The sequence below is a fragment of the Sardina pilchardus genome, chromosome 19, assembly GCF_963854185.1.
Source record: "Sardina pilchardus chromosome 19, fSarPil1.1, whole genome shotgun sequence".
Taxonomy (NCBI): Eukaryota; Metazoa; Chordata; class Actinopteri; order Clupeiformes; family Clupeidae; genus Sardina; species Sardina pilchardus.
This window is the reverse complement of record NC_085012.1, coordinates 24,151,579-24,179,139: the sequence shown is the minus strand read 5'-3', so window position 1 is coordinate 24,179,139 and position 27,561 is coordinate 24,151,579. Positions and strand designations below refer to the sequence as shown.

The 27,561-nt window shown below is 46.1% G+C and overlaps 1 protein-coding gene across 4 annotated transcripts; it reads left to right on the top strand.

Annotated features, from left to right (window-relative positions):
* The first annotated feature begins 71 nt into the window (after positions 1 to 71).
* On the top strand, positions 72 to 27,115 carry LOC134066254 (centrosome and spindle pole-associated protein 1). Of its 4 annotated transcripts, none has more exons than XM_062521519.1 (31): positions 72 to 118; positions 818 to 984; positions 1,102 to 1,171; positions 1,257 to 1,360; positions 1,886 to 1,966; positions 2,361 to 2,459; positions 2,778 to 3,163; positions 4,084 to 4,182; positions 4,851 to 4,945; positions 5,357 to 5,453; positions 5,850 to 5,907; positions 6,543 to 6,877; positions 7,203 to 7,321; positions 7,834 to 7,927; positions 9,366 to 9,477; positions 10,570 to 10,611; positions 10,755 to 10,902; positions 11,876 to 12,010; positions 12,440 to 12,552; positions 14,488 to 14,637; positions 15,382 to 15,522; positions 16,115 to 16,225; positions 16,652 to 16,718; positions 17,218 to 17,344; positions 17,941 to 18,080; positions 21,476 to 21,610; positions 22,069 to 22,112; positions 22,410 to 22,473; positions 24,133 to 24,236; positions 24,992 to 25,139; positions 26,269 to 27,115. In XM_062521519.1, the coding sequence occupies exons 2-31, from the start codon at positions 904 to 906 to the stop codon at positions 26,475 to 26,477; spliced, it is 3,708 nt and encodes a 1,235-aa protein (XP_062377503.1). In that variant the 5' UTR covers positions 72 to 118; positions 818 to 903; the 3' UTR covers positions 26,478 to 27,115. The 4 variants fall into 4 exon arrangements, with proteins under 4 accessions (XP_062377503.1, XP_062377506.1, XP_062377505.1 ...); XM_062521522.1 differs by having other exon boundaries at positions 76 to 212; positions 914 to 984; XM_062521520.1 differs by lacking the exon at positions 72 to 118 and adding an exon at positions 515 to 595.
* The last annotated feature ends 446 nt before the right edge of the window (positions 27,116 to 27,561 follow it).

Sequence of the window (27,561 nt, the reverse complement as noted above, 5' to 3'; positions counted from 1 at the left end):
GCTATCCCGCGCGCAACTGTGGGATTTTGTTCCCTCCTACTGTTTTTAACAGCTGCCTGCCTGCAGATGGGTTTGTTTGGCTAATACGCTCATTTGTTAAGACAACGTGAACGTAAACGTATGTAACATTATTCTGTAAATGACCACCTTTATAGGCCTGATATGTCCTCAGGATTGCATATTTGCGTCATTTTAAAAAGCTTTCCGTTAACGTAAGTTACCTTGGTTCGTTCGCTCATTCATTTGGAGAGCTAACTTAATTGTTACCAGGCTAACCTAAAGTTTCTAATGTTTGTTTCTAGGACTAGGATAAATAGCAATGGCTAAATTACCCGGAAGTAGAATCGACCTTTGAGTTTTATAGCATAATGTCTCTAAAGTAACTAATTCCACGTAGCTGCAAGTTATATGTTAGTGTTATTTAGCAAACCATTCCAGCTAGCTAGATCTATGTGTATGAGTTGGTTGCCTAACAACCTCCTTGCCATCTTCTTTGGGAATCCTTCCTTGTCACCGCTACTATGATTACATTTTCCTGTTATCACCGTTTATAACGTTAACGGTTAACCTGTTATAACCAGATTTCCCACTAAAGGTAATGTAACATGTCTGTGTATTGTGCATTTGAAATGAGTAATGACCTGTGCTAACACATGAATAAGCGTTGTTTGAGAGTTAAGTTTGCTTTGTCGTTGCTATCTGTCGTAACATTATAGAGTACGTCAACGTTAGCTCGTGGCACTGGCAGCTAACCCATACGCTTGTTACATAGCTTGTATGGCATAGGATTGTTATTTCCACAACGTTAATGTTACAGAAGTTATCGCTCGGACTTCGACGTCTCGAATTTACTTGACAAGCCGTGGCTGAGAAGGAACATATGGCGATGTAACGTTGACGTTCATGTTACTAGAAGAGGCTAGAAAGCATCCGTCTTCTGACAAAATGACTTTGGACCATGGTGTGCCTTATATGGAAATGAAGGTAATGTTGACGTTTAAACACATTCAGGATTTAACAACATCCATTTTTTGTATGTTCGTGTAACTTGGCAATAGCTTGGAATGAGATGGGACCATTTATTTTATTTCAATGGGACAGAGTAGACCTGATGACTCTTCGAAGGAAAACGTACCCGTGGAGACACCATCGCAATCAATGCAGCGAAAAGGTAGCGCACATGTTTTGTTTGTCATCGCTGTGGGCTGAATCCGTACACATGTTTGTTTCATTAAGTTTGTTCATGATGTTGACAGACGACAGCGGTGGCCTTAGTTTGCCTTTAGGCGAAGAGTATGAGAGGAAGAAACAGAGGCTTAAACAAGAGCTTCGTATGGACTACAGACGATATGTGTCACAGGTATGCCACCTCATCACTTGTTGGGGCCTACATACTCTTGCATTGCCATGGTTACAGTACAGTTTCCATGAGATTGTTTAGATTAAATAAGATTAAAAAAAAGAAAAAGAAGAAGTAATAGCTACAGACTACTAAGGTTGTTTCTGTTCAACATATTCTGGCCGAGAGGTGTTCCATTCCAAAGCATGGACAAATCAGAGTCTATGAAGTTGAATAAACCCAGAGAGTGTTAAAGCGGATCTTTGATAAACCTTTACCTTTGGTAGATGAATGTGTCATTGCCATTTTGTTTGGCTCTGCCTGTCATCAGATCTGTTTGTTGAATGGCATGCTCAGCCTTGTTTGTTGGAGACATAGGCTGTGTCCGAAACGGGCAAAAATGCTGCCTTCCGTTTCGGACACAGCCATAGTGATGCCTCTTGGTCAGAATTGTACAAAGCGCTGACAAGTTTGAGTGTCGATTCAGAGGTAAAAACAAATGTCAACTGTTTCACCTTTCATTTTTACTACCCTATTTATGTTAAGAAAAACGACTTGAACTCCGAAGAGGCATGTGCTCAACCTCAGGAACTTTCTCTCCCTATCAGAGAGAGGAGATCTGCCAAGGTAACATCTTCTTACACACATAGACCATCCCACTGATAGGCACTACGCATGTTAACTGGTGCCTGCTGTGATTTATGGTTTGAAAATTGTTGTTACATAAACTTGATTAAACAAGAATTGGTATCCCAGAGCAACAGTTTGAGTTGACCGTAGAGCCTTGGTTTCCTGTTAGCTCCTTCCAGAGTAGAAATATGTGGAATTAAATCTGAAAAGAGTTATAACTGTTTGCTGATATTGAATAGGTAAGGTAAGTGTAGAGTTTCATATTCCCTTTCTTAGGACTTTGTGGCCTTCCTTGACTAAAACGTAAGCTTAAATCAAATGAAAAGGTTAAGGTTGCTATGAGTGTGCAACTTCAGTTTATCTATTTTTTAGTTTTTATGGTTGTTGTTAGGCACGGCTAAGAGATGAACGGAACAAAGAGTACAATGCCTTTCTTAAAGAAAAAGGAACGCAGGCGGCTGTAACCAGAACATTGCCAGATTCCTGGAAGGTACATCTAACATAGCTAGGCTATAGCACAGGGTTTCTCAAAGGGGCTCAGAATTATGATTGTGAATTAAGTATTATAATTTAGGACTATAATTATGTTGGCCTTGAATTCTGCTTCTGTTGATTGGACTGGCCACTTCTGCCCAAAGCATGCATAAATGAGGGTGCCTGTGCTATGCCGGAAGTACTGAAACCCCAACTGGGACTGTTTTGGATGTAAATTGACTACAACAGAAGTATTTACAGTGATTCATCACTCAGTTCTGAAGGCTTGTATTTGTGAAGCATTGTAACTTTTACCTTTCTGCTTTCTGGTTAGGTACAATTTCAAGAAGGCCTTTCACCTACCTTATCAAAACCTACACAGGACTCCCCACCCCCTGGCCCGAGGGGTCATCTGGACGAGAGGCAGTCGTCCAGAAGAGACGCCGCTACACTAACAGACTCTCGAGTCCAACAGGCCGGCACACCCCGCAGGCGGTGGGGGGGCACCTCTGTGCGTCTTGAAAGGAAGCCTCGGAGGCTCCAAGGCCATTACTACAACTCTGAGGAAGACCTGAGCTATGGGGAGGAGGATGAGGAGGATGAGGAGGAGTACGAGGAGGAAGAACTAGAGTACGTGTCCAGGAGGAAGCCCAGGCATAGAGAGCCAATTGGATACTTGGGGAAGAGGGAGAGGAGAGTCCATCGTCACAGACCCGACAGGTTTGAGCTCTAAACTGGACACACATGGCTCCCAGTGTTGATGTGCTTTACCTCTTAAAACTATGGTACAAGGGTATCTCCCGAGCCAAATACAAACACTGTCAGTAAGAGTGGGGTTTATGATTCTCTAGTCTGATTGACTAATTTTGTCTTATTCAGGTATTTGGTTAGCTGTCCATTCGGTCATGCTCAGAAATCTCTGGTGTTTGTACTCTGTATGTGGGGAAACACAGAGCTGAGTCATTGAGCCATTCAGTAGTTCAGCTACAGTAATCAACACATTACTTCCCATATCCTAAAACTTGATAGTTCTGGTCCTAGATTGTGATTGGCTGAATTGCGTTTGATGCCGGTGTAAAACCCAACACAAACATACACCTTGACCGCATTTTGTTCTATAGTAAATACTGTATGTACTACAGAAGGGAGGCTGTAATTATGGGTTAATGAGCCCAAATATCAATAACATTCTGTCACAATGAAGGATTGTACCATCTGATATTAAAGGGACACTTCACCGATTAGCATTAAGCTTTGTATCTTTAGTCATGTTTTTGAATGGTCGTGCATCATTCCCTCAGTTTGCCTTGAGATGGGAGAAATACGGATTTCAATGAAACCCATGAATAGGACTCCCTGCTTTCAATGATGTAAAATGCGTAAAATGATGATTTTTACATTATTGAAAGCAGGAAGTCCAATATTGAAATCCGTATTTCTCCCATCTCAAGGCAAACTGATGGAATGATGCACGACCATTCAAAAGCATGACTGTTTTTCTAAAGATACAAAGCTTAATGCTAATCGGTGAAGTGTCCCTTTAAGCAATTTTGTGTGCAAATTACAGTGTGTAAAATATGCATATAGGTAATTGAAATGCTCTTTCTAGGTTGACTGTATTTGTGCTTATTTATTTGCAGAATTGTCCAGGAGAGGCGAGAGCCTCAAGCCCCCATCCTCCAGGCAGAGGAATACATCGAGGAGAACCGGCGGACGCTGTCAGCCATCCTCAACCCTAAGTACTCATCTCCTTGAATTGCACTAATTTGATTCCCCCTGTCTCTGCTTTGAAGCTTGCAGAGGAGCGGCAGTGGTTAAAGGGGTTGATGAGAACGGCGTTTTTCGCAGAGGGTTATAAATCCTCTTTATTGATTGGTGCCCGTGCTGTGAACTGGGCAGGGAGGGAAAAAAGGATCAGAAAATCCTCTACTGTTTTAACTTTAATCTTTTCAGTGTTTGATTAGTTAATAATTGCCTTTGCTGGTCAGATCATTTCCAATATATGTTCTCCTTCAGCCAAGTGCCCTGTGTGTGGAGAAAGTGGAACGGCACAGATTAAACTCGAAACCACAAATCTGTCAGTGTGGCTGGCCTCATTGATCCCAGCCCAGGCTGACTGTCTGTGAATCTGCCTGTTTAGCAGTGAGGCGTAAGGCTCCACAGCAGTAGCGCTGTGATCTGTTCCGCCGGTTACGTGACGCGGCGGCGCTGAGGCTTAGCCCGGTCCATTGCGGGCTGCACTCCCAGCCTGACGAACATCGATCCGATGCGTTTAGTGATGTGACGTGACGGGAAGGGGGGAGTGCAGTGGTTTACGGGCCAGCTTGTGATTGTGCTTGTGCTGTGCTGAGCTGTTCTGTTCTGTTCTGAGCTGTTCTGTTCTGTTCTGTTCTGGTGGGTGCTGTAGTCTGCAGGCAGAACCAGTGCCAGTGAAGACCAGCGAGCGGTCCAGATCGGTGGCCAACAAGAACATGGCCGACTTCTCCACGGGGCTCATCATAGGTAGGAATACACACACACTCACACACAAACTCACATACACACACACACTCACACACCTCCAAAGTTAATCAAAAACGATGTGTGTGATGGACTTAAATGTTTCAGGACTTCAAAGGGAGAGGCTCTTTTCTCCAGTGTGTCTTTGTCACTTAAATAGAACAATCCTGTATTGGAGCTCTAAGATTAAAGTGAAATTAGTTGGAAGAAGATTGGTGCATGCTGAATTGACATACCCACTTGAATTCGTAATTATCAATTTAAGAAGATTCTCAGTCCTAGCTCTCAGGTGTTATGTGGGTTGCTAGAGCCATTCCACCATGGTGTTATGTGGCATGATGAATGATGTGATGTCCAATGAACTGTGAGCGGGCTGTGTGACCTCTGACCCCTGACACGCTGTGATGTCACCAGGGGTAGCGGAAGGTGACGTGGCCCAGCAGAGGAGGAAGGAGCGCTACAGGCAGGAGCTGCTGGAGCAGATGGCCGAACAGCAGAAGAACAAGAAGAAGTGAGTCCTCTGTTGCTTGATCGTGTTCACTGCTTTCTGTCCCTCTGTTATATATTGACCTGAGTAGCTCTTTTTTATAATGTCACAGGGATAGTTTGTGAGAAAATTGAGGTGCAACCTGAGAAAATTCAGGTGCAACCTGTTGACTATTTGGTATTTGGGTCAGCCAAAATACATAGCTCATTTTGCTTTTAAAATATGCCCTTGAAGAAAGCACCCTTTACCCATGTTGTTTTCGTTGTGAGTCAACAGAGCTATGACCTTGTGGTGACCATCCTAATGGCCTCTCTCTGATTTAGGCTCTACTCCCCTAATTGTCGATCGATTAGAGCACTTTTCAAGTCCTGTGAAACTGTTATATATGTTTCATGATGTTCCATTTTTTTTCCTTTTCAGGGAGAAGGAACTTGAACTCAGAGTTGCTGCATCTGGAGCTGTAGATCCAGAAAAACAGGTAAAATGTCTGTCTGTTGGACAGTGAGTTATTTACAACCAGAACAAATCACTTAAAGATGCAGGTTAAAACCCTTTGAAAAGCTCCTGAAAAATGCAAACCGTCTCCATGTAACTCAAGGCCTAATGTTAGCATAAACCCCATTTCCCACTCTGGACTCTTACATGGAAAGTTTTTTTTAGGTATGACTGGATATAGTCAAAGTATTGATCAGTTTAAAGCTAGTTAGGATGAATGCTTTGGGGTTTTCATGGCATGCCTTTCATAAGTGACTTCTAGTTGCCTGCTTTGGGAGATACGCACATTAAAATATGAAAGTCTATCCTGCATATTGCACAAGGCCGGGGTAGTATTGCAGTGTAAAACATAGCTATTCCTCCTCTCTCCTCCTTCCCTGCTGTTTGTCAACAGCTGTGGTGGTATGCTTTAGCTAAAAAATCTTTATTGCATGGCGTTTTCAGTAGCTTAAGAAACTAAAAATGCTTCATCACCATCAGTTGGAAGTGATTTGCATAGGGAGGGAAGACTCTTAAAGTTCTACCGCAAAGAGTCTTTAATTAGCTTGCAGTGATCTTTAGGAAAGGAGACGGTAACCCTGACCGCTCCCTCACAGCTGTCCCTGTGTTGTCCTCTAGCCTGACCGGATCAAGCAGTTCGGGGCCGTGAACCGGGACTACGAGGGGAGGCGGCGGAGGGACGTACCCTATCGCCCGGGGCCCTCGCTGGACTCCTTTGGGGGCAACTCAGCCAGGAAGCCCCCCGAGGAGAGAGCTGGTGGTGCGGAGGAGAGGACCCCTCCAGAGAGGCCCCACGTGGCCTTTCAGTCGCCCCCACTCGTGGACTACAGCGCCAGCCTGGCCCAACTGGCCGCAGCCGGTGGTGGGGGCAGGGTGGAGGCCGGTGGGGCACCCATCAACGAGGACTTCCACAGGAACCTATCAGGCACGCTTGGAGAGATGATTGCGCCAAGGTGTGTAAACATTCAATCATTTGTTTATGGTTATCTATATGTTTAATTAATGTGTTTTTCCTTATATATCACATGCTCCGTCTTTGCCATGCTTTAATTCAAAGCATTTCAGTCTGCGATAAAGCAGTGGACTAGTTCATTCATTTAGCTATACAGTTCTCTGTTATATCTTCATCACCTTTGTTCTTGTTACTTGTTACTTCTCTGCTCTTTCATTTTGAACTCTGTAAGTCCTACAACAGGACACAGTGGTACAGTAGTTGTAAAAGCAGTGCGGCACCTGGCAGAGATATGCGCGTGAATGCATCTTCTCCTCCGTCCTCAGGATCACAGGTATGCCTCCACCTGTTCCGCCCACGCTGCCAGATGCTTACCGCACTCCCTACGACGACGCCTACTATTACTACGGAGCCAGGAACCCGCTAGACCCCAACCTGGCTTACTGTGAGTCTCCTTAATGAGCATACCGTAATGTCACATGCTGCACTTTTATGATCCACAGTGATTATTATTGTGTATGACTTTTAGGAAAACATCATTAACCTTTGTGCCGTTTTGGAGAGCTTTTTAAGGCAGGAGCTATGCTGATGCACGCAAGGGAGTTACATTTGACTAATTGCTTTGGCATGTTCGCTCACCTCTAAGCTGTGCAGATGTGTGTGATGCTGCTAATGCACTGAAGCCTTGCTCTCCATTTGGAATCCTAGTGAGATATATTTCATCAGGCGGGTCTGTTGTAGCACAGCCAATGTGTTTGTAGCTCTCAGGTGTGTGGTTTCATGTGCTCTGTTTTTCCATTTGCTCATTTTCGTCATCTTCCAGAGGTACCAGGTCCAGGTGTGCTTCAACAAATGCATCCAAAATTCAAATGCTGTGAATAAATTTGTGTTTAAGGCCTTGCTGGTTAGGTAGCTTTCAGGCAATTGATGTTTTTGTGTGTGTGTGTGTGTTGCTAGACGGCCCTGGAGCTGTTGGGGTGGCCTCTTACCCCCATCTGCCCCTGGGGGTCCCCCAAACTCTGAGGCCCGGCCAGTCTACTTCTCTCATACAGTACGTCTTCTCTCCTCTCACCCTCAACACTGTGACATGTCTGTGTCTTCAAGAATCTGTTTTTTTTGTTTTGACACTATTTTGGCTTCGAGGCAATCTATGCTTTAATGATAAAACGATTACACTGCAAAGAAAGTAATTTTATTCAATTTCACACTGCTGAATTGCTTTTTGTTCTAAGTGATACAGCACTGCTGTGTGTGGTTCACTGCTGTTTAGAGGCCTGTTGGTCTAATATGGTGTGAAAATTAGCTTGGCTGATTAGGTGCAGGTGCACAGTTTGCTCTTGTGAAATGAGCTCTCCTGAAAATGTGTGAAATCTATGATTAATTTTTTTTAGTAGAGCCTGAAATGATGTTTTGAACTTTTCTGAAGTACTTCAGTAGTTATACGAATGTTTTATAAGAATCCTTTTCCACGCTAACCCTTCTAACAGTCAGTTAACTTTTGTGAGAGGAGTTAGTGAAGATGATGTTGTTCTATCAGAAGGTGGTGCTATTGTCTCTGTGTGTGCGTATATATAATTATTCACACATAAAATATGTGTGTGTGTGTGTGTGTGTCCCTGTCTATTCGATTGTGTGCTCTTCCCTGCAGTAAAGTGCACATCACTGAACACACACACACACACACACACACACACACACACACACGCACACGCACGCCCCCTATTCTGTCTGAGTCATAGTTGCAGTACCCCCAGCCGAATGTTTATTTTTGTGGTTTCTCTGGCTCACCCCGATTCACTCCTTCCCTCCCTCTCTCCCTCTTCATGCTGCATGCTTATTTCTTTCTTTGTGTCTATGGCTTACATTGAACGTGTTTTATATTTGTGTCTGCACATGTGTCCGCTAACACTTCGCTGCAGTTGTCAGGGAAGAGGGGTTGTCAGCAGTACCGTTTTAAATTCCCCTCTGTTTCATCTGTACTGAGTTTGCATCTGAGCCCCCCGGGTTTCAGGTTGTCCATAGGGAAGGGCTCTCAGACGGGTTTGGTTGGTATTATAAGCATGTTTTGCTCCCACCAGTCCTCTTCAGGTGCAACCTTAAACAAACACCGTAGGCACTGGAAGACCTATATGGATTACAAACTCAATTCACTTGCAGTATGAAGGTCACTTCACTTGCAGTGTTGCGATGCAAACCGAATATGTCAGTGTGTATAAGTCACTTGCCAGGCACAGGGCACCTACCACAGAACCCAATATAACTCAACCTTTTCATTGCCATCCTGCACTTTCTCTCTCCTGTCTTTTATTTGGATATGTATGCTTTGTGTGCTGCCCTTGAGACGGTTTGAGTTCTGTTAATGGTTGTACCATTACTATTGAAAGTAGGTCTTGGTAGTGTAAAAGGAAGTAATTTTTCTGACTTCTGTTTCTCTCTCTGTGTCTGTCTCTCTGTGTCTCTGCCTTCCCCCTTCTCTCCCTGTCTTTCAGAGTGCCTAGTCAGCTTGGCATGGCCCCCTCTGGAATGGGAGTCTTTGCTGTTGACAGATCCAAACAGTCCAAGGAGAATGCAATGAGCTACCAGGAGGCTCTTAAACAGCAGGTACACGTTGAACCCCTCCCCTAACAGGACCTCCCCACACACTGTACCTTCCAGAAGGCATCCACTGCTTTGCTATGTGGACACAAAGACAGCCAGAACAAGAGAGGGAGAAGATGGGAGAGGAGGAAAGGGGGGGGGGGGGTCCATCTGACCTTTTGAAGTGTGTGTGTGTGTTTGCTGGAGTGACATGCTGTGGAGCTCCTAAATTGGGCACATTTCTTTGCGCTTAGGGCAGGAGGGAATATATTGCGGGGGTAATAGGAGTTGACACAGGCAGAAGTTGGTGCCAGCCATCTACCCGCCCAGATGAGACGGTTTACTACAGTTCAGTTCAATAGCTCAGCTTCAGGCATCCGTGCACATTTATTTAGCTATTTCCTTCTAAATTCAAACCCCTGCTGAGATTTGATTTTATTCTCATAACAATTTCACCTATATGTTAAGCATAATACACTAACCCCCAGTGTCACGCCCCTGAGTTGAAGGTATGGAGGTCCTATACTGATAAAAGGTGAAATGCAATAGTGATATACTCTTTTATTCCTTGTACACATCAAATGCAAGTACATGCTAAAGAAATTAATGTGGATGGAATCTTATGTAATTACTCCTTGAAGAATTACTGAATACTCTTCATAACACCCATATAGACATCACCAATCCTAGACACTCTGACTGAGTAACAGTTCTGTTTCTAAGGGAAGGCCATCTCTATCTCCTAGTTATTTTGGATGTGGTTAAACACATTGATGAGTGGGTGGACGGATTCCTCTGGATATGTTTTTAGCCAAAGCAGGCAAAAACACCTCAGTGAGTCAGTGACCGCGGCACTTTTAGCCGTTTAAATACACTGACAAGAGGCGACCTTTTGAATGTTGACTGCTGTGCTTAACTGTGCCATTTTCACAAAGGAGCTCGGTGACTTCAGTTCAGCGCAGTGAGCGAGGTGTTGTGACTGCACCTGTTTAGAGTAAAGGGCGAAAGGCAGACTGCCGAGGCCTCTGAATGCTAACGTCTGTGGCCTCAGACGCGCTTGAGTTTGAACACAGCTGAGGCCAGTCAGACTTATGACAGCATGCCGTGTTTTGACAGGAAGAGATCAGACAGGCAGAGTGGAGTCAGCATTTCTTTAAGGTAAAGTGATATTCAGGAACTTAACAGGGTCCACTTCAGGCATTACAGAGTGTAGACATGCTGTGTAATTGAAAGTCAGATAGTTTGCGAACATGAAGTGGTTCCCTCCCCGTTTGACACAAACTTGTCGGTGGGGCCGGCAGATCCGGGAGCGGCAGGAGCGCAAGATGCGCGAGCTGGAGGAGCGGGAACGCTGCGACGCCAAACTGGAGGCGGAGATGAAGAACTACGAGCCCTGGGGGCGGGGAGGAGCAGGAGCCCCCATCAAGGACGACCACGGCAACCTCATCAGTACGTCCCACCCAGCATGCCTTGCAGCACACAGCACTACTGTTCTCCAGAAAATGTACACCTACAGACCATGACTGACTGAAAGCCCCATTCACATAGACTGAAACAATAAGATCTTGTTAAAGTAATGCAATTACTATGCATACTAAAATACTTTCAACGTTTGAAGTGCAGCGAACTGCCGTATGTGTGAACAGGGCTTAAGTTAACATACACTCCACATGCCATATTAATGCGCCAAGTTATGTGACTAAAGGGGTGTGCCTCGTCATCAGAGGGTCCAAAGATGTGTGCTGTGTCTATCTTTAAAAGGCCTCCTCAGCCCTTGCCAATGCTTTCAGTCTAGAGGCTGTTATCTCAAAGCACTGACGTTTTGCAAACAAAGGCTAAACCCCTGGCAACAACAACAACAACAACAGTGGCTAGGATACACTATATTCAAACCGAAGGAAACATTTGCCAAGGGTGGGTGGAGGGAGGGAGAGGGACAGGGTTGTAGGGGAGTGGAGAAGGGAAACTAATGTAAAAGTAACACAAGTGAACATAGAGTGCATTACCACATACATATGGAGCTGCTATATACAATACATTTAACACCATATAACCAGAGAGGATGAAGGATCTTTGAAATAACACTGCATTTCTCAGCTGCTGGAGATGATTAAGAATGGCGTCTTCTATGTGATATTTACTCTTCCTGTATGTGTTGTACTTAGTTACCAAATATGCAGTTTATGCACTTCCTTGTGTATCGTTGGTGATACTTCTTCAGTGTGAACCAGTAGGTGATGCAGAAAGATGGTGTCTTGAATGTGATTCATCCACAATGGTAATGATGGCTAAAAAGACAAATGCATTTTTTACATTTTGGAATCGAAAGGAACCGGAATTGATGAGAAAAATCAAGACGGGAATCACAATCGGTACATTTTGGATTTTTCCCCAACCCTAATTCTGATTGGCTATCTTGTAGGTGACCTGAAACGAATGCACCAGTGCAACGAGGAGGCCTATTTGAACCCAGAATCCCGCCGGGGGACGGGCAACACAGGCAGGAATGCTCCGACGCCACCGGAGGACAGGCCCCCTTCTGTCCACTTGATAGCAGGTAGGAACAGGCCTATGGTCAATCCACCCTTCTTTCCTTCTTTCCGTATCCATAATTCACTTCTCTCCCCCCTCCAATGAAAACATGGAAGAATGGGGAAGGAATGTGACAAGGATAGAAGAAAATGAGGTGTGCTGTTTAGTTTAGTTTTTGAAGTGTGTGTGTGTGTGTGTGGTGTGTGTGGTGTGTGTGGTGTGTGTGGTGTGTGTGGGGTGTGTGTGTTGGGGGGGGGCATTAGGCAGGTGGTGCCCTGTGGGGGCCAAAATGATGGATATAGGATGAGAAATGTCCCCCGTCCTGCTTACCCACCTCTTGAGTCTTGACCTAAACGCACAGTGACAGAGAGAAGTTTGGCCCATACTCTCACACACACCGTTTGTCTTGAAGAGCGTTGTTTACGCTGGGAGCTGACTGTCGTCTCGCCCGCAGGCTATCCTCAGGGTCAGGCCGGAGCGCACGCCCGGGGCAACGTGTTCAGGGACGTGCCCACGCCACAGCAGCTCCACGAGCAGGACCGCTACAAGGAGTACCTGAAGCAGCAGGTGAGCACCTGAGGCACCGTGCGCTGCACCGGGGTTGGGGGGGACCAGTGGCGTGGATTTCGTTTGGACTGTCCGGCCTTTGAGCCCTCTGTTGGGATCCTTGGCTGCGTTGATATGCTCCATGCAGCCACAAACTAGCCTGGGTATTCCTATGCTGCCTTGTGCACGATTTAATTCTGGCTGCTAAATCTACACACCTATCACTACTGAAAAATGTAAGGTTTATTTATCAAATGTTCTTTTGAAGTATTAAAATGCTCTATGTATGTCATCTGGTTTAGGCCAATTGACACGACTGGCTAGCCTATGAGCTACGCACAGACACATCCGTAGCGCCCAATAAACGGATCTGGGCATTCGTAAACAATGCCTCAAATACGAGAAAATGAACATTTTGGTTCCAGACTGTAATCCACTGTAAGCATACACATAGACTACACACGGCACCCCTCACTCCCTCGACAACTTTCTTAGAGCGGCTGAATGCCGTTTTTGGGGTGTCTGCCCTTGTGGCCCCTTTTTCAAGTTCTCAACAACAAGAGTCTCTCTGATGGTCACCCTACGCAGGGGGCATAGCCACAGCAGGGTGGTGGTGATGGTGATGGTGGACACGAGGACCAAGTACAGGCAATAGGTGCTTAGCAGACTCTTAACTCCCAATTCAGTGGAGGAACACCACTTGTTGTTCAGGCAGTGACTCTGTGACTCTGCTGCTGCACCACATCCCAAAGAGCACGTTATCGTTTAGTCCTGGGATGCCATCCAACCAAATGCCCTCTCCTCTTCTGTCTTCTGATGGTGGAAACTCCTGCAGAGTTTGTTAACAAGCCCATTGAGGCCAATTTACAAATGAGCAAGCAAATTTCACTCTGGAAAAAAAAAATAGTGTCTGCTAGGGAGGCATGGGCTGATAATGCTTAGATGCCAAAATCTGAAATGCCACAGCTGTTTAAACTTTTAATCGCTCGCTGAGATTACAAGGTCGCATCAAACACAATGGATGCTGTATTCTGTAATTAGCTTATGCTTTTAGCCTTTAGCTAGCTTGCTCTGCCTGGGGTCTGAATTTGTGGTAGAGATAATGCATTCTGTTGTGAGACTATTTGTTTGTTTTCGGTGGCTTACAAATACAAATGGGCATAAGTGTTGTGCTGCCCGGCAGTTCAAGACTGCACGGAGTGACATTTCCCAGAAGACCTGTAAATCAGCACTCACACCTCACCACATGAATCCACTAATCAGCACAGTTCTATTACGGAGGGTTAGAACAGGGTTGCAGCCAAGAGCTGCTAAGTGGCGGATCTGCAAAGTGCTCAGTAGCTCCATACTGTTAGCTTGGTGGGAAAAGGAAAACATGCCCGCAGGGGTTTAATGATTATATATGTATGTATGAATATACAATTATAAACACAGTCACTCACAGCCATACACACACACACACACACACACACACACACGTGTCAATGTATACACATGTTCGTTGTGTATAGAGCCTTTCAACAAGAAAACCAAAAGCAGTGCTTTAACATTCTATTTTGTTCCCAAATTACTTCTGCTGCATTAAGGTAACATATGGAATGTTAAAACGGAACAACTATGATACTGCTAATGGAACTCTCTTGAAGCGGTCTACATAAAGTGTTTATGGGATTGATGCGGTGACGTGTGTGTGTGTGTGTGTGTGTGTGTGTGTGTGTGTGTGTGTGTGTGTGTGTGTGTGTGTGTGTGTGTGTGTGTGTGTGTGTGTGTGTGTGTGTGTGTGTGTGTGTGTGTGTGTGTGTGTGTGTGTGTGTGTGTGTGTGTGTGTGTGTGTGTGTGTGTGTGTGTGTGTGTGTGTGTGTGTGTGTGTGTGTGTGTGTGTGTGTGTGTGTGTGTGTGTGTGTGTGTGTGTGTGTTGTGTAAAACTCTGTTTTCTGTATTCTGCCTGTGGAGCAGATTGCGGAGAAGCGGCGCAAGGAGGCGGAGGAGCGGGAGCGGCAGCGCGCGGAGGACGAGCGGGAGGAGAAGAAGCTGGCGGAGCAGCGGGCGCGCATCCAGCAGGAGTACGAGGAGGAGCTGGAGAAGAGGAAGCGCAAGGAGATGGAGGTGAGCTCACCCAGGCCACGGCTCCCTCACAACACTCCCCCCAGCAGCTTTTAATGCACTACAGCACTAATGCATACATTTGGAAGCATTGGCCTCGTGCCACTTTGAAACAGGAAAACAAGGTGAACTGTTTTTGTTCAAACACATTATTTCTAGTGACATAAAAGCACTCTCATACTTATGAATATGGATTGTTTCCCAGACTACACAGTCTACCAGGGCTTTCAGCTTTTCTTTTTCATTTGGTCAGGGTTGCTCATTGTCACCCCATCTCACCAGGCATCTGGTGGTTAAGGGCAGGGAACATCCATTTGAGAGAATAAGGTTAGGGGAAGGACACAGACTCATCTCCGATCATCACTCAACCTCTGGCTTCTTTAATACAATTGGATGGCCTCAGTGAGATTGGATGTGGTATTTTAGAACTGGTCTCCAGGCAGAAGATGACCCCGGTGCAGGTCTGGCTCAGATCCGCCTGTTTCAGGTCAAGTCAGTAGATTGGCTCCACTCGCAGTGTATGGCTTTTAAATATTACAGATGGGCTATGCCCTTCAAGTCAGTGATGCAGCTTTAACACAGGCATTGGTGGGGGCTGTGTGTGTGTGTGTGTGTGTGTGTGTGTGTTGGGGGGGGGGGGGGGGGGGGGGGGGGGCTGTTCTTTTTTAAAAATTCATTTAATTCCTGTCTTTTAAGGTCAAGGTCACTCATCTCCCTTTCTCTCCTCCTGTTTCTCCTCTTCTGCAGCAATTGGCCAAGAACGAGGAGCTGGTGCGGCAGGCGGAGGAGAGGAGGAAGGAGACGGAGAGGAGGAAGGAGGAGGAGGAGCGAGCCAACGAGGCCCTGAGGCAACAGGTTGAGCAACAGAGACAGGCCCGACTGGAGGAGGTGTGTGTGTGTGTGTGTGTGTGTGTGTGTGTGTGGGTGGGCTGTGTGAGCGTGTATGTGAATGAGTGTGCCCATTATCACGTCAGATGAATTAAGCAAACAGCTTTTACATGGACTTCAGCCAGCCACACGGATGCACACAAACTGTTTGGTCTCTCGTGGCGTGAAGTGATTTTCACGGTCGTGTAAATGAGCCAGAGAGGCACCTTCATTCATGTGCCATCTGATTCAGACAGTCACCACACGCAAGAGTAAAAATGCTCCTCGAGCTCCACTGAGATGCTCATGCTAGGTGTAATAGTGCTGTCCAGGGAACGCTCACAGTGATCAAGCATATGAGCTGCCTATGTTGGGAGGCAGTTAAGTGGAAAGCATCTGTTACGTGAGGTGATGTGAACCTAATAGAATTGCATTAGAATGAATGGGTTATAGTCCCCAGGTTCAACACAATGCTTGAGTAATTATTGTTGTGCTGTCGTGATTTTTCACTTACTAACACCTCTGATCTCTCTCTCTCTCTCTCTCTCTCACACACACACACACACACACACACACACACACACACACACACACACACACACACACTCTGAAGGTGAACAGAGCGCCGTCTCCTCCCATCCCAACCCTGCAGAAGAAGTTGGGGCGTCAGCGCGCCCCCAGACCCCCCTCCGCAGAGAGCCGCCAGTCAGCGGGAGCCTCCACTGTAAGTCGACTGGCGTCACTCACTGCACCAGACCCCCCTGGCACCTGTCAATCACTCAAACTGAAGGTTTTTGACATGTTGACTGGGAATAGTGGAAAGCGAATACAAAAAAAATTGGCTACAGGATTAAGTCATACTTATAAACACTGCTGCCCTCAACCTGACCTCGGCACCATTGCTAATGGCACAACACTTGGCACGGCTCCTCTTCCTGGATTCATTAGACCCGGCCCGGATAACCTTATTCCGACCCGCTTTTTAAGCCAGATAAACTCACGCTTGTCTAATTTGCATGCATTTCACTGGAGGAGGTGACATTGCAATTTTAACTTTGAGCCGTATATAGTTGTAAGCATTGGTGCATTAATTGTCAAATCATGGTGTGTGTGTGTGTGTGTGTGTGTGTGTGGTTTTTTTTACCGGCAGGTTCGTTCCATCTCTGCCCCTCACTCTCCACCTGTGCCCGCACGCCGGAATCAGCTCAGAGCCAAAGGTAAACAAAGGCACAGTGATCAAGAAATAGCTTAGCCATTGGGGGCGATTTCACCTCACAATTTACTTTCATCAAACTAAACCACTTAATTAAGCTACTGACTCAAAATATCATTACACTTTTATGCTACTAAGAGGGTCCCTGCAGACAAAGTATTTTTAAATTTGTAAGTGTAAGGAATGGGTATAATAAAGGATTACAACACTAAAGCTTTGGAAGTACTGTGTATCAGAGTTGTCAATGACCAGTTGCCATGAAACTTTTAAAACATTATTTTTATTTTTATTTTATTTTTTATTTATATTTTATTTTGTCATTCAACAGATTTAGATTGCACAAAATAAGCACCTTTCACAATATTTTTCAGTGGGTTTAATTGTGAAACAAAGTGCTTCCTCTAACTGTGAAACTACCCATGTACAGTATGTTCTATTGTGTGTGATCTGGGTATATCATATTTGTGTGTGTGTGTGTGTGTGTGTGTGTGTGTGTGTTCCAGAGGAGAAGCAATCTGTGATCAGTGAGCTGTCTGCACTGAGCAAACAGCTGCGGAATGAGCAGAGGAGGCTGGAGAGACAGAGACTGCAGACCGACAGAGAGGACATGGACACCCCACTCAGAGAGAGGTACACACACACACACACACACACACACACACACAGTGTAGAGATCAAACATAAAGTCGAACACGGACAAATATGCACAGACAAAGTGATAAAACATGGACACTCCACTCAGATGGACACATGCAATGCAAACACACTGGCATGTATATAGGGAACACACCAACGTATATATCAATACAGAACACCTATCAATCATCATAGATAGACACACCTGCTCTCCTCTACATAAAAGCCAGGCCTGTCTGAATGAGATGCACAGTGACTCGTGTGTGTCAGGTTGCTTGGTGGAGCTTGTAAGCGGCTTATGCTCGGCGCGCCCCCCCCCCAATCCTGCCCTCGTCCTGACTGATAACGCACTGAGGTGTTTCATATTCTACACCCAGGGCACAAAGGCCTCCGACGAGTACAGCACAGCGCTCCACTGCTCAGGAGCTGTCTCCTTTTCTCTGTCTGCTCTCTTTTCTTCTGCTCTCTTTTTTTCTGCTCTCCATTTAGTTTTTCAGTCTTTTCATCATGAAGCTGTTCCTCGACAGTGAGGCACAATGTGTGTGTTGTTTTTCTTTTTCTTTATCGTGTGCTTTTTTTTTTGCTCCCAGGCGTAGAGAGCACCCCCCGGTGGACGTGTTTGATATGGCACGGCTTCGCATGCAGGTGTCGGCCAAGAAGCCATCCTCCAGGACCCAGGGGCCAGTCAACGTCCAGAACATCCACGACTTTAACCAGCTCAAGTACAGAGGTACTGCCAGATCTCACACACACACACACACACATTCTTAGTCACATCACATGTCCTGGCCAGATGTGTTGTTGGTCTAGCATGGATCATAAGCATATTAATGGTGTGTGTGTGTGTGTGTGTGTGTGTGTGTGTGTGTGTGTATAGCCTGAGCGTTGCAGTGCCCTCTCCTCTCCTCCAGCTATATGCATTATTCTGAACCCAGTGCTCCTATCATATGCCACCCTCTGAGACTGGAGCGTAGCCAAAGCCATTCACTGCCACGCGACCCCCTCACCTTGACCCCTAGAAGCTTTCTACGGACACACACACACAAGTTACACTTTTACTGGATTTCTGGGCACGGAGTCAGAGACAGCTGTGTGTGTGTGTGTGTGTGTGCTCAGGCATACGCATGTACTGTATTCGTGGCCACATGTATTGAGCATCTGTGTGTGTGCTCGCATGCAGGAGCGAGAATGTGCGCACACACACCCTACTTGCGTGCCTTGATACAGTATATGCATGTGTGTGTCTGTGTGCGCATGCATGTGTCTTTATGTGCATGTGTGCCATGCATACATCAGTGTGTGTGTGTGTGTGGTTACACTCTTTCCCACCGTGGCCACTAGCTCTCTCTCTCTCTCTCTCTCTCTCTCTCTCTCTCTCTCTCTCTCTCTCTCTCTCTCTCTCTCTCTCTCTCTCTCTCTGGGGCGAGGTCCCATGCTGACGTTACCACTCCACTCCTGTTGGCTCCACTCTGTGAAGGTCGCCTCCGTAGGCACGGTACTACTGACTGTGGCAACAGCTCCCAAACGGTTTAGGTTCAGTGCATGTTGAACACGAAAGTGGTGTGTGTGTGTGTCTGTGTGTGTGCTTTACTGCCTGACATGGGAGCTAATAAGCCTGTGAAGTCGTGACAGGGCAGGACGTTGTGCTGTTTTTACGGCGCGCTGGACAGCAGAGAGGGCCACGGTTGGCCGGCTGGGACGGGGAGGCGGGAGAGATGACTGTGAGTGACGGCTCTGTCAGGGTTCATTTAGATTCGGATATGTCTGTCAGGCGTGGGAGGAGAGGAAAAGAGGGGGGAAGACTGCACTCAGAATGTATTATTACACAAAGTGTGTGTGTGCGCCTTGTTTGTTGTTTTTTTTCCCCCTGTGTGTGTGTGTGTATGCGCGCATGTGCGCATGAGAGGAGACTAGAGATCAGCACAGTGTCCATCTTCTCTCTCCGACTCCGTCCTCCTCACCCATGGCTGCCTGTGCCAGTGCTGTGGTGGTGGATGAGGCATGAGTCAGTGCTCCACGTTCAGTCCTATTTCTGGACGGAGACTCTTCAGCTGCTTCCATCTCTCTCCCTCTACAGATTATTCCAGTTTACACGTTAAGCAAACTAGTAATCTGATTTCATGCGGACACATCTTCATTCTATTCAGGAATCATGATAAGTTCCTACTAAACTAGAATCAGATTAATCAGATTAAAATGGAGTACTCCAGGTTATTTATTCTGATTACATACAATTGGATTTCAATTCAAATTCACAATGTACATGATAGGGATGGCGAAAACTACTAATTTTCTTGACCGACCACCGAGCCTCATTAGCCGGTTGAAACCGGTTAACCGATTCGTTTAAAATATTCTACGCTATTTGAAATAACAGCCACGCAGTTTTGCAACTCTGTCGCATCTCTCTGTCCCCCGCTCACACACACAGCCCCGGCGGCGGCGCCGCACTTTCACTCACGTCACTGTTTTTAAAATTCCCTAGAGCGCGAAACATATGAGTCCCGCAAACCAAGGAGCTTGTAAATAAGTGGAGGACAAATGGCTCCTTCGTTTCGAAATGGTTTGGGTACAAGGTGATCGCGTTGCAAATAAAGGCGTTTGTCTAGCGTTAGAAGCTCATTTGAAACTGAAATTGCCGCGGCTCACTTAAGAAAATGACAGCTCCGAGGAGACGCCGCTATAGTTTGAGGAAGTAGGCCTACTAACAATAATAAAGAAAGATGATCATCATTACCTTATCTGTTACCATTGCTGACCCTTCCTGAAATGTAGATGTAATGTGTTTCCAAATCTAAGCCCATCTTATGCGGAAAGTTGCTGCAACACGATAAAAACCAATGGATAAAACGGGCACCTCCAGATTGCAAAAGACGCACCGGCCAAGGCATGCGTGCGAATGTTTTTATTGGTTTATTAAGTAGCCTACAAGCAGGCGAGTTATTACAAATTGAGTGTGAGGGATAATTTGTTAACTTCACGCAAAAAAGACCTTGGAATGAGATGGCTAGCTGTAGTAGCGTTTAGTCCACTGTCTATAATAATAGCCTAATTTAGAGATCGTTTTTTTTTTTTTAACCGACTAGCGACAACTTTGATCGGCTAACGTGGATACGGTCAACCATCGGTCAAACAGTCACCGGTTAACATCCCTAGTACATGACAATTGGCATAAAGAGTATCATCAATATGATTGTTTGCATGTAGACACACTGACTTATTGGGCTTCCCTGCCTCTCTAATATCTTATTATCTTTTCCCCTGTTTCTGTCTTACTCATGGTCGATCTTTATATTCCAGAATACAGATCGCTCTCTCTCTCTCTCTCTCTCTCTCTCTCTCTCTCTCTCTCTCTCTCTCTCTCTCTCTCTCTCTCTATCTCTGTCTCTCTCTCTCTCTCTCTCTCTGTCTCTCTCGGTCTCTGTCTCTCTCTCTTTCTCTCTCCATTCCTCATCATGGCCGCCTCGGGCATCAAAAGTGCTGAGTCATGCCCTGACTCTCGGGCCAGTAGAGTGCCGGGTGGTGGGGGGCATCCCAGAGAAATCTCAGTCCCCTCCGTGCTGCTGTGATCACTGGGGCTCAGGGCGCCCTGCCCGCACTCTGCTCCGCTTGCTGATGATGCCTCCCGCACGTCCTCAGAGCACCCCGCTGAAAGGCAGCCGCGCCGGCTCATTGGCTGGCTTAGAGGAGGAAGTCCTCTGTGATTGGCTGGGGGTCTGTTTGTTGTGGCCAGCAGCAGAACTCTGCTGGTGTGAGCTGCTGATGCTTGGTTGTTAGTGCAGCCCTCTGTGCTTGTGAACAGTGTGTGTGTGTGTGTGTGTGTGTGTGTGAGAATCTGAGATGAGAGAAGAGTCTGATTGCTTGTTTTTGTGTCTACGATTACAGAATGCGCACAATGGAGTCTATAGAGTGATATTTTATATTTTGTGTGTGTGTGTGTGTGTGTGTGTGTGTGTGTGTGTGTGTGTGTGTGTGTGTGTGTGTGTGTGTGTGTGTGTGTGTGTGTGTGTGTGTGTGTGTGTGTGTGTGTGTGTGTGTGTGTGTGTGTGTGTGTGTGTGTGTGTGTGTGTGTGTGTGTGTGTGTGTGTGTGTGTGTGTGTGTGTGTGCGTGTGCGTGCGTTGTAGACAGCGCGTCCCGTGAGGAGGTGCGTCAGGCGTACCCAGACCCCCCGTGTGACGATTACAGTTTGGAGCTCCAGCAGCAGGCCCTGCTACGCCACCAGCAACGCAAGATCAGCAACATGAGGAAAGACAGAACGGGTTAGACACACACACACACTCACCCAGTCTCACACACACACACACACACGGCTGTAGCCTTCACCACGACAATACGCCCACCACTTCATTAATGACATTAATAATTACATTCATCACAATGACATGCTCGGTACATATCTGCACCTGCTGTTCTGTTTTCTCCTCTCCACTGAAACGTCACACACACACACACACACACACACACGCTCGTGAGCGCATCTGTCTGTACTAAGTGTCTGTGTTTCCCTTTGTATCTCTCTGATTCATATTCAGACGACCATAGATCTTCAAATTAGTCATATTTTCATTTCATTGTCATTAGTCATATTCTTCTTTCTGACAGAGCACACACGCATCCACACACACACACACGCACGCACATGCACGTGCACCCACACGCGCACATACACACACGCCTACGCTGTTCATTCATTCACCAGCCGCTCTCCTCTCTGCAGATTACTTCGATCTCTCATCTCCGTCCAGGCGGCTCCATGGTCAGGTAGGCAGGTCCCCCCCCCCCCCCCCCGTCTCTTCTGCTCCTGCAGGAAATACAGCTGACATGTAGCAGGCGGGAGCTTTGAGCTCATCAGTGTTTGCTGTGAAGCTCTTGTCCATGGTGTTAAATTGGCGCATAGATGTTTGCCTAGTTATGAACCATGGATTTAGTTAGACTTTAAGACTTTGCTCATCATTCATGTCAGGAATGGATTTGTGCAATGGGCTTATCCCCTTGGCACTGGTTTTCTCTGGCCGAGCGTGTGTGTGACTTTGACTGATGCACCTCTGCTTTTCCCAGACGACGGAGTCTACTGAAGACGGGCCGAGACCAACACTGCTGCAATCCGAAAGTGCCTTCATTGGTGAGTTAGGGTGTGTGTGTGTGTGCGTGTGCGTCTGTGTTTGTGTAAGTGTGTGTCTGTGTTTGCGTGGCTGTGTGTGTGTGGCAGCTGGTGTTTTGGAACAATCAACTCTTGAAATCAAAATATGACACATTTGTTCAATGGATGTGTTTTCGAAAATTTGCATTAATCCAGAATAATTAAGATGAGTCGCTCTCCAAAATCACTCTTTATTGTCTTTTCATATCCTTTCTCAGTCGCAGCAGGGGTTACAAAGCTGAACAGTCTGACACAGTGAACAGCATGGCGAGCCCCTGATTGCATTCCTCACCCCGCTCCATTCATTAAGGTTCCTGTGCCTCTGATGAGGCTTCAGAGTCGTCTGCTGCTGCAGCAGGGATTTAGGGAGCCCGTGGTGCCATTTTCCCTTTAATCTTCATTTCAGACGTGGCAAACAGACAGTAAAGGAAAGGCTAATATGAGCGTGATGGGGAAGAGAGTGCAGAAGAAAGTGTGAATTATTAGTAGCGCGTGTGTGTGTGTGTGTGTGTGTGTGGTGTGTGTGTGTGTTCGGACGGACATATGTGTATGCTGTAGACAGTGTGTCCCTTGAGGGCGAGTGTCAGGCCTACCCAGATGCCCATGTGATGATCACAGGGTGGACATCCAGCAGCAGGCTTTGCTGCGCTGCCAACAGCGCAAGATCAACACCATGAGCAAAGACAGAGCAGGTTTGAGGGAGCAGAACACTGGGAGACTATGGTGCAGTGTTGGATTGGACAGTGTTTGGATCTCCCTTATGGTATAAAATGTCAATTGATTTTGCGATTATTAAATTAGATGAATTTATTGATCTTGTGTAGCCCAACTTTTCTCGTCTTTTAAATGTGCCAAGGTGTCTAGAGAGATAGGAAGGAGGGGGAGTGCTGAGGCAGATGGAGAGGTGTTACAGACACACATACACACACACACACGCACGCACACACACACACACACACACACCCCCTCCTGCTGTGACCGCATGGCAGCTCTCCACAGTGTCAGCAGGGAGCCTGGGGCCTGCAGCAGGCCTGCCACACCGAGGGACAGCAGAGCAGTGGCATGTGTGCAGACGGAGGGAGACATGGCGGCCACAGAGCTGTCGGCCAGAGGGCATGTGGGGGGCAGGGAGGGGGAGGTCACTCCAGGATCAACGTGACCGGTTAGACCGGGGTGATGTCCCTTTGTGTGTGTGTGTGTCACTCCTGGAAGAACGTACCTGACCAGAATGATGTACAGATGGCTGCGTACCTTCTCTTTGTGTGTGTGTGTGTGTGTGTGTAGTGATATGCAGATGGGTGATGTCCCTTTTGTGTGTGTGTGTGTGTGTGTGTGTGTGTGTGTGTGTGTGTGTGTGTGTGTGTGTGTGTGTCACTCCTGGAAGAACATACCTGACCAGAATGATGTACAGATGGCTGCGTACCTTCTCTTTGTGTGTGTGTGTGTGGGAGTGTGACTATAACTGACCTGTGTGTGTGTGTGTGAGTGTGACTATAACTGACCTGTGTGTGTGTGTGTGTGAGTGTGACTATAACTGACCTGTGTGTGTGAGTGTGACTATAACTGACCTGTGTGTGTGTGTGTATGAGAGTGTGACTATAACTGACCTGTGTGTGTGTGTGTGTGTGTGTGTGTCTCCAGATTCCCATGCGGGTGCGTTCCCCGAGCCCCGTGAGGAGCGGCGAGAGAGGCAGAGCTCAGCGCGGGAGAGGAGGCGGCTGCAGCGGAGGATAGAGTTTGATGAGGTGAGACACGGCCGCTCTCCACGCCTGTCTGAATCGCTGTGCTGCCGAGCTCTAGAACTCAGCACTCCACTCGCCTTCCAACCTCTCATCCTTTCTGCTGGACGGCTGGAGCAATTCATCAGCTTACTGATTAGTCCTCAACTATTAGATTCATTCATCTAGAACTATTCCATTTTTCATTTTGGAAAATATCTCCAAATTCTTGCGGCTTCTTAAACTGAAATATTTTCTGTGTTACTTTATTCTCTAGTATGGCAAAACTAAATATCCTGGTCAAAATATTGGGCCTTTAAGAAAATAACATTGGCTTTTGTGATCGACATTTTTAACTTTATTTAAACATTTTTACACCATGTTTTGATATTGTTTCTTAAGAATTTATCGATTAATCAAGAAAATAATCAATCATTGATATAAATGTGCTATGCCTGTTTGGCCCCATGTGTGTGGATAGCTGTTATTTAATTAAAGGAGTGTAGAAGTGTGACAGTGAACGACTCTCAACGACTAACTATCAATTGTTGTACAGAAGTGCAGTGTATTAGCCAGCACCTGTTCAAATACATTTGGTGATGAGCTTAGTTGCATTTAGTTCAGGGCCTACCTTTTAGCTTGTATATGAGAAAGAATAGCTCATTGTTAAATAGTGGCCTACTGTGAAGAGGTTAGGGCTTGCAGAGACCATTTGGCTCAGTGGTTCTCAACGTGTGTGTGTGTGTGTGTGTGTGTGTGTGTGTGTGTGTGTGTGTTTTCAGGATCTGGATGCTCTGTCCGGGCAGCGCGAGGCAGACGGGCCGCCAGACGCTCAGTCTCTCCGCAGTCTGAACGTGGAGAGCGTGAGGGAGCGCAACCACCAGAGGATGAGACGCCTGGAGGACATGAGCAAGCAGAGCAATAGATCAGGTCAGTAGAGAGACGGGGACACTTATGAGCAAGCAGAGCGGGAGATCAGGTCAGTTGAGAGAGGACACACTGGAGTGACTGAGCTGACTGGTTGGTTGGTTTATTGAGTAGTGAACTGTTCTTGTTGTTTCACTTTGGTTTATAGTACTTAATCGGTTTAACTCAACAGTGTTCTAGTCTGGTGGGGATAGGACATGTACAGATGTCAAGTTGTATTAAACCTTCCCTGCTGAAAAAAACAGCCTGACCAGCTAAAGGTGGTTTGCTGGTTGACCAGCTTGTTAACCAGCTTATTTGACCACCCTTTGATGGTTAACCAGCTAGACCAGCAAAACTCTCGCGAAAACACACCTTCAGCTGGTTTACCCAGCTTATGATCGTAATTCAGCTGGTTTTGATTGTCGTACCACCTTAAGCTGGTCATTTTAGTTGGTGTTGCTGGTCTACATTGTTGGTTTTTACTGGCCACGCCAGCTTATGTTGGTTATTCTAGAAAACCAGCTTGACCATCTTTGTCAAGCTTGACAGGCTGGTCACCAGCATGACCATCTTAAACCAGTTGTATCCCAAACGACAGGCTGGTCACACCAGCACGACCAGCTTCCTCAGATGGTCACGCCAGCATGTCTAGCTGGTGGCCTAACCAGCTACACCAGCAATAATAACTGTGTTTTGAGCAAAGACCAGCAAAGACCAGCTAAAACCAGCTAAAACCAGCTACCAGCCTAAGCTGGTTTCTTGCTGTTTTTTTCAGCAGGGTTAACTTAGGTTGAAGTAGTGTTTTGAATAATGCTAATTATCAGTGATGACCATGTTTAATAATGCTGTTAAAATAACTTTGAGCTGATTTTGGCACAATCTGACAACCAGATGAAGTATAGTTGGCGCTAAACGGGTACCCAATTCAACTGAATTTGACAAAATGAGTAATGCTTAACTTGTGACAACACAATACCAGTCATTCTGGCTGTGCATTGGCAGTGTCAGAAACTCCACTCTCTTTATTTTAAGCCAATGTAGCATCACAATAATTATTATTATTATTATTATTATTATTATTATTATTATTATTAAGGTTAAAGAACTGCATTATGTTGCTTTAACATTGTGACTAATTTTCTCCTCCCAGGTGAGCTGTTCCCTGACGAGGATGACGAGTTCTGGCAGACGACCTCCCCTCCCCTGGATCGACGCGTCTCTGTGGATACAGTTGCCACGGAGCCCTGGCTGAGGCCCGGCACCACGGAAACCCTGAAGAATTTCCTGGCAGGGCGACGACCACTCAGCAAGGAAACTGTGACCGAGGACTGGGAGGGTCCTTCCACGTACCATGGATGACCACAGAACAGCCACCCTAACCAACCGCTAACCCAGGTGCCTGAGACTGGCCTCTTCCAAGGCTGATCTCAGAACAGATACACAGGTGCCTGAGGCCTCGGTAGGCCAGTAGAGTTTGCACTGCATTCATGAGCCATTGACCCTGTAGAGCATAACTTAAGCGCCAAAGAACACTGTTGTTATTTAAGGTCTTAGAAACCCAGTCTTTTAATATCAATGTTTTATAATGTCTTAACCTTCTCTTTTATATGTGCCTGCTGCTGGTAATTTAATTTATTGATTATTTTTTCTCATGTGTGCCTAAAAACAGAATAATTTTGCCTTAAGAGTAGCTTATGAATGTTGGTAAGGGACTGGACTAAGAATTGTAGTGTAAAGAGTTTGATGCCTCTGATTCAATGGAGACAGAAATGGCTTGTGTGTGCTCCTTTCTGTACAGATCATACACTTCAACCTGTTGTGCTTTTTTCTGTGTGCATGTCTCTCCGCATTGTTGGTGCCTCTTCCACTGCGCAACTGTAACCAGGAATATGTTAGACTGATCTTCAGTTAATTTACCAGTTTGTGCTTTTCATGTTTTTAGAACAGAATCTGCATTATTCAGATATTATTAAGATGTTTTAAATGAAATAAATACCTATTTTAATAATATTGTTTCAGACTTTGAGTCATTGGTAGTTCATATCACCCTTATAGAAGTGGTTACACTAACTGACTTTAGCACATCTATAAGGGTTTTCAGCTACTGCTCTGGTAATGGTCAGCTGTTACTGCCATGGCTGGCTAGCCTAGAAATCTAGATGCACCCTAGCGGCCAACAATATTCTGTGTAGTTTGGCTTGCCAGGCTAATGGCTGGCAGCTAGCAGCTAGGAATATAAATGATTGGCTGATGGCTACCCTCATCTAGATCTGCTCAATAATAAAGTATCATGATGCCCTGCTTAAGAGGGAAAAGGTTAGCCCATTTAATTAATTTTGGTACAAATGGTGGTTTTAATCAGGTTTCATATTACTCCTCAATAAAAAAGACAAAATTATCGGTATCTAAATACTTGGTAGGCATGGTATTGTATAGCCACATT